Below are 6,026 nucleotides of genomic sequence, written 5' to 3' on the forward strand. Positions count from 1 at the left end.
GCATGGGTTAAAAGTAAACTGAAGGGAGTTTCTTTATTTCCCTCCCAACCCCCATCCTTCTCCCCTTTTGTACACTTGAAGTGTTATCTTTAAGTTCCTTTCCCTACTCCCAACCCTCTCCTCTCAGCAGCCTTCTGCCCCTTCAGTCTTCCAAGTAGCAACTCTAGCCTTTATCACCCATTTCCAGGAAGCATCTCCTAACCCTGAGAACTGAAGACCTTGAAGCCCCAGGTCCATCTTAACAAATGCCTTTAAAAGAAATACAAAAATCTGTGTTTTTTAATTCAGTTTGTTTTTTTTTTGCAAAGTCCATGTTCTCTACCACCAGCTACAACCTGGGCCCTTGCCCTTCTTGTAAACAACTTCTTTCCCCATCTTTGTAAGCCTATTCTGAGGACCACATTGTGTCGTTTGTAATTGGTAAACAGAGAATGGAGAAAGGAAAAGAAAAGTAACCAAACACTCACAACTTCAGATTTGGCTCAATTGTATATCTGCCAGTTATTTTATTTTTTTCTAAAAACAATAGAAAAAAAATCAACTTTAAAAAGGAAAATGTACTTAAATAAAAAAATTATGGTTTATAATACAGGGGTTTTTGAAATCTCCAATAACTGTTATAAACGTTTTATTAAAGTTATTTACATTTAATGGTCATATTTACACAGGAATTTTTTTTTAAAAACAATTCTTAAATACAAATCTGTGAAAGGAAAAAAAAAATGGCAAGCATAAAAAAAGTTCTTTTATGCCCAAAGTCCCAGTTGAGGCAGTTTACATTATGGCTAAACCTTACAGTCCTAAGACCCAGCCACGGTTGTGAGGTTGCACTTGACCATCATGCATTTTGAAAGAAAGTCAGTCCATAGTGGATCTGGCAGTTCTGTCAGAAGGAACCTTCCCCCTTACTTTCCCTTAGTAACAAGTGAGAGTTCACTGGTGGTTCCAGTTCCTCCCTCCAATAGGTCACCTCATGCACAAGAGTTCCGTAGTTGTTCAAGTTTGTGTTTCAACTGTTCCCGCCGCTTCCGTAACAAGTCCTTCTCAGAAAGGAGCTTCTGCTCTTCTATTTGGACCGACTGGATATAGGTGGTCGCTTTTTTGAGGATAACGACCTTAGGGGCCTTCTCATTGTTTTCCAACTCTGGGATCTGGTCACGCAGGGCAAAAAAGCTCCTTTTTAACTCATTCCTCCTCTGGCGTTCCAAGACGTTGTGTGTCCGCCTCTTGTCATTCTCCTCTGTGTCTGAGGACCGTGGGCTGGTGCATTTGCGGTTGTTGCTGATCTGTTTCAGAACTCTGCCACTGTCCAACTTGGCCCTCTTGGCGGCCGGGAAGTCCTTCCTGGTGGAGGGGGGCGCAGCGTAATTGTGCTGATGGGTGGACACATGGCACCTCTTAAGGACGAGCGGGCTGTGAGGAGGTTTGCTGTGGCTGCCTGCAGATGGGGACCCCGATTCTGACCTTCTGGGGGGCTGTCTCTTTTCCACGGAAACAACATCGATTTCTTCCTCATCTTCTTGTTCTTCCTCTTTAAGGAAATAAAAATCACCAGGGTTAGCTTCCAAAGAAAGAAGATGGACACTACGATACTATGCAAACATAAACTCTTACGTGGTGGCCCCCCCCCCCCCCCCCGCCAAGAGAACTAGCCAGTCACCCCTGCTCTCCGCCCCATGGGAGGCTGAGTCTCAGAAAGAGAGAATGACAGCTGGATTTATGAGACAGACAAGAAAATTACATTTTACCAGGATAGGACATCGATGCCAATTCTTACCTAAGACATAATGAGGCTTTTGGACACACCCAAATACATTCCCAGCACCTCCTATTTATTTCTAAGGGACTTTACCTAAGATCCCTTCAGGTATGGCAAATGCCAGCTGCAAATTTCTGGAGTTTGAATTTAGCAACTCCCTATTTTACTGACAGTTGAAAAAAAAAATGACAACCACACAAAACTTGCAGCTTTGCCAAAAGCCCTGGGGGTGGGGTGGAGCTGAGAAGGGGAAAAAAAAACCACTCCCAATTATAACAAGAACTTGCTTTTAGGTTTTGGTTGGGCAAAGTGCCCTAAAAGTGCTCTCTTAGGGCACTTTCACTATGTCCCGGCACCCAGGCCGGAAGTGCTATGGCTCCGTCCACGGCTCCTTTTCCATTTCAGTTCCCAGGTTAGGCCATCAAATTCCAACTTCCCAGAAGTTAGGAGAGGGTGGAGGCAATCCATTCAACTTCAGAGGAGGTCAATCCTTATTCACACTACCCTCCCCTTTACCCCTGTCCTGGGGCAATTTAAAGGCTCAGGACAGGTAGGGGATGGATAGAGTTGCAGGATAAGCCAAGATGATTAAAAACCAAACAACTCCCCCCTCCCCAAAAGAAAAAAACCCAAAGGAAATTCCTAAGGGGCCACAAAGGAGGGGCTGGCTACTAGGGCGGTCTTGAGGGGGGCAAAGGCGGGAGGGACCACTGTAGTTTGGACTGAGCACCCAGATTCTGCCAGAGCTGCCATTTCTTTCCCCAAAAGAGTGCGGGGTGGCGGGGTGGGGGGGACAGTGTGTGTGGGGGGTGCGCTGGGAGAACAGGCGTGAGCGCAGAAGTGGCCTGCTGAACGAACCACCACGATCAGGCCAAAGAGAGACCCGGAAAGTTTCCCATCCCCGACCTGTAGCTCCGCGTGGGGCCCCCCCGCGGCTTACCCGAGTCGCTGCTGGTGGTGGGTGGGGTGTCCTCATGGAGCACCAGGGGCTGCGGGCTGGCCTGAGGGGACGACTCGGCAGAGGACAGCAGAGAGTCCGAGCACGGGGAGAAGGCGCTGGAGTCGGGCGAGGAGCAGGACTTGGGCGAGTTGTTGTCGTTGAGCGGGTAGGGGAAGACCACGGAGGGGTCGATGCACTCGGAGGCGGCGGCGCTCATGTCCTGCAGGTACAGGCTGGAGGTGGAGCAGCCGCCGTGGGCGCGGGCGGGGCTGGGGCTGCCGCTGTCTTTGCGCGCCGCCTGGTAGGACGCCAGCTTCTCGGAGACCAGCTTGGCGGCGGCCGAGAAGCCGCTCCACATACAGTCCTGGATGATGATGTTCTTGATGAACGTCTCGTCGTCGGGGTCGCAGATGAAGCTCTGGTTCACCATGTCCCCTCCCAACAGCTCGGTCACCATCTCCAGCTGGTCGGCGGTGGAGAAGCTGCCGCCGCCGCCGTCGTCGTCCCCCCGCGGGGAGAAGGAGGCGACCGCGAAGTAGGAGGGCGAGCAGAGCCCCGAGCGGCGGCTGGGGGACAGGGGCGGGGTGGGCAGCAGCTCGAATTTCTTCCAGATATCCTCGCTGGGCGCGGGCGGCTGCAGCTCGCTCTGCTGCTGCTGCTGGTAGAAGTTCTCCTCCTCGTCGCAGTAGAAATAAGGCTGCACCGAGTCGTAGTCGAGGTCATAGTTTCTGTTCGCAAAGCTTACGTTGAGAGGCATCGTGGCAGCCTGCAGAGGGGGCAACACAAAGCGGGGCAGCGTTGAGTGAGGGTGCGGGGGAGGGGGGGTTCTCGGTGCGTGCGCGCGCGGGGACCCCCGAGGGGGAAGGGGTGTGTACGTACACACACACACACACACACACATACGCGCGCGCACACACACACACACAGAGTCACACGCACACACTTTCACCATCTCTGCCACACACTTGGTGAGTCGGCTGGGGAGTGCCGCTGGGGGCCTCGGGGGGTCCCTCTGCGGGGGCCCGGGAGCCGGGAAGCGCGCGGCCCCGCCAGCGTCCACCCGGAGTCCGCGCTGGCCTCCCGTGGCCGCGGCGGCCCGGGAATAAGGAGCTGCCTGTGCCCAAGCGCAAAGTTTTGCGCCACCTGGAGAAGGCGAGCGGCACCGCGGCGGGAGCGGCCGCGCGAGTCCCCCTCCCGCGCGGGGCCCCCCGGCGCCGCTCCCCTTCCCACTCGCGCCCTCGCCCGCTCACTTCCCCGCGGGCGCCGCCGCCCCTCTCCACCTCCCCTTCTCCGCCTCCTCCGTCCCCACCCCCAGCGCGCCCCCCTTCCTGCCTCTGCCGGCTTTCCTTTTTCTCTTGCTCGCTGCCGTGGCCAGCCTCCGGTCTGAACACCCCCCCCTCCCCAAATAAATGAAAGAGGGGCGGTAAGAAAAACAGGGGCGCTTCCTTGCAAGACCCATGACGGCGCGCAACTGCACCACAGGGACCCTAATGGGATTCCGCACCCTGAGCCGGGCGTCTTTGGCTCCTCCGCCGAGGCTAGCAGCTGTTCTGGAAAGGCCCGGCTCCTCGCGGTGCCAGTGCCCCCCTCCCGGCATCTCCGGGGTTCGGGGTCACCCGTGCCGGGACCCAAGAGCCGGCGGGGGCGCCAAGGCGGGGTGCGGAGATGCGCTCTCGTTCGCCCTCCCGCACCCCCCAAGTCAAGTTATTCCAGAACCGGACTCATCCCGGCTCAGGCTTTCTCCCCCTTTCCGAGCCTCCTCAACACCAAGACCTAGCTTTTTTTTTTTTTTTTTTTGCAGACCCATATCTCTCATCTGATTATTCTTTCTAAAAGTCCAAAATGCCAACTTCTAAAAAAGGAGCAGGCGGGCGAATGGCAAACGCCTTGGAGATCCGCGGGCGGTACACGCGCGGCAGCGTCTGTCTGCGGCTGTCAGAAATTCTGTAAGCCGAAATTTAAATGTCCTTTCTGAGACAAGGAAAAGTCAGCGGCCCCGAGCTCTGGCTCACACCCGCCTTACTATCGCTGAGAAGGCGCTCGCATTCGCAATATGGAATTCTTACTCCAGCGAGCCCAAGATGCAAAGATTCCTGCCTACTCCAAAAGCACAGAGCCCTCCATCCCAACACCCCAAGCGGGGGTGGGGGGCAGCAATGAATCCAATAAAGCAGGAATCTCCCAACTGACCAGGAGCAGTATCAATATATATATAGACCCTCTCAAAAAACTCTAAATAGTTTCAAAAACGCTCTCCGTTTTTTTCCCCCCCTCCTCTTCAGCCATCTCTCGAATCTCATCTTGACAAGTCTACCCCGATCCAGTTCTGGTTGGTCCCCACCCTACCCCGACCCACCACAACTACTCCGAGCAAAGTGTCAGTAGCAAGAATGAGAGAAAAAGACACCCCGATTTGGGCATTCAACTCCGCGCGGCATGAAACGGCAGAGAAAATAAATTAAAAAAATAAAAATAAAAAAAAGAAAATGATCTGGGTGCTTACCGTCTTGTCCACTATTCGGAGGAAATCCAACGATTCCCCCTCCCCCCAAAAAAGCGGAGAAGAAGCGCCTTTCAGAGGAGCGGGCAGCCGGCGGGGAAAGTGTCTTCTTAAATGGGCAGAAGAGCCTCTTCGAATGGGAAAGGCGGCTGCGCCGTGCTCTTGTTCTCGCTCGGGTTTTGTAAGTTCCAGGGCAAAAGTGCCGGTCCGCTGCAAATGGGCAAAGTTTCTGGGATGCGGCGGGGGGTCGCGAGGAGGGTGGGCTGGGGAGAGGCGGCGGCAGGGCCGGGGACGAGGTCTCCCCTTGCACTGCGCTCCCCTGTCCCTGCGCGCCCGCCGCGCGTCTCCGCTGGGCTCCGCAAGCTTCGCTCTTCCACCCTGGCAGGCCCGCCCCGCTCGCTCGCTCGCTCGCCCGGCCTCTCTCGCTGGAATTACTACAGCGAGTCGAAGAAAGCCCAGAAAAAATCGTCTTTTATACTGGGCTGGAGTAGCCGAAGATCCCTCCCCCTTGTTTTTCCCGCCAACCTCAGAGAAGCCCAGCCCTTTTCCCCCAAGACTGGAGAGTACAGAGCGGCCGCCGGGGGCCGAGCGGCGGAGGAAGGAACCGCCTAGAGGTGCGCAGCTCGGGGGTCCTCGAACGAGCCGACCCTCGCCTATAAAAGGCGGGTGGGCGGGGATTTCTCCTAAGAGGATCTTTTTTCTTCTCCCCGGGAGGAGGAGGAGGAGGAGGTGGGAGGGGGCCGCTGGTGCCGAGGGAGGGCCGGCGGGGAGGAGACTCGCAGCAGCCTGGCATCCAGTGCGCCGAGTTGCCCGATGTAAACACTGAG

At 55.3% G+C, this 6,026-nt stretch overlaps 1 protein-coding gene and 1 long non-coding RNA gene across 4 annotated transcripts; one reads left to right on the forward strand and one right to left on the reverse strand.

The window, feature by feature from the left end:
- Nucleotides 1–502: 502 nt before the first annotated feature.
- MYC (MYC proto-oncogene, bHLH transcription factor) lies at nucleotides 503–5,788 on the reverse strand. 3 transcript variants are annotated; one of them, XM_055127393.1, is made up of 3 exons: nucleotides 5,203–5,788; nucleotides 2,700–3,465; nucleotides 503–1,531 (listed from the first exon to the last, which is right to left on the reverse strand). In XM_055127393.1, exons 2-3 carry the CDS (start codon nucleotides 3,454–3,456, stop codon nucleotides 972–974), a joined length of 1,317 nt encoding a protein of 438 aa, XP_054983368.1. In that variant the 5' UTR covers nucleotides 3,457–3,465; nucleotides 5,203–5,788; the 3' UTR covers nucleotides 503–971. The 3 variants fall into 3 exon arrangements, with proteins under 3 accessions (XP_054983368.1, XP_054983369.1, XP_054983367.1); XM_055127394.1 differs by lacking the exon at nucleotides 5,203–5,788 and adding an exon at nucleotides 3,665–3,915; XM_055127392.1 differs by lacking the exon at nucleotides 5,203–5,788 and adding an exon at nucleotides 3,643–3,683.
- Nucleotides 2,790–5,115, forward strand: LOC129402143 (uncharacterized). Its single transcript, XR_008628564.1, has 3 exons — nucleotides 2,790–2,925; nucleotides 4,501–4,645; nucleotides 4,982–5,115. It is a non-coding gene; the product is annotated as an uncharacterized LOC129402143 (long non-coding RNA).
- Nucleotides 5,789–6,026: the final 238 nt, after the last annotated feature.

This window comes from Sorex araneus, chromosome 2 (assembly GCF_027595985.1).
Source record: "Sorex araneus isolate mSorAra2 chromosome 2, mSorAra2.pri, whole genome shotgun sequence".
NCBI lineage: Eukaryota > Metazoa > Chordata > Mammalia > Eulipotyphla > Soricidae > Sorex > Sorex araneus.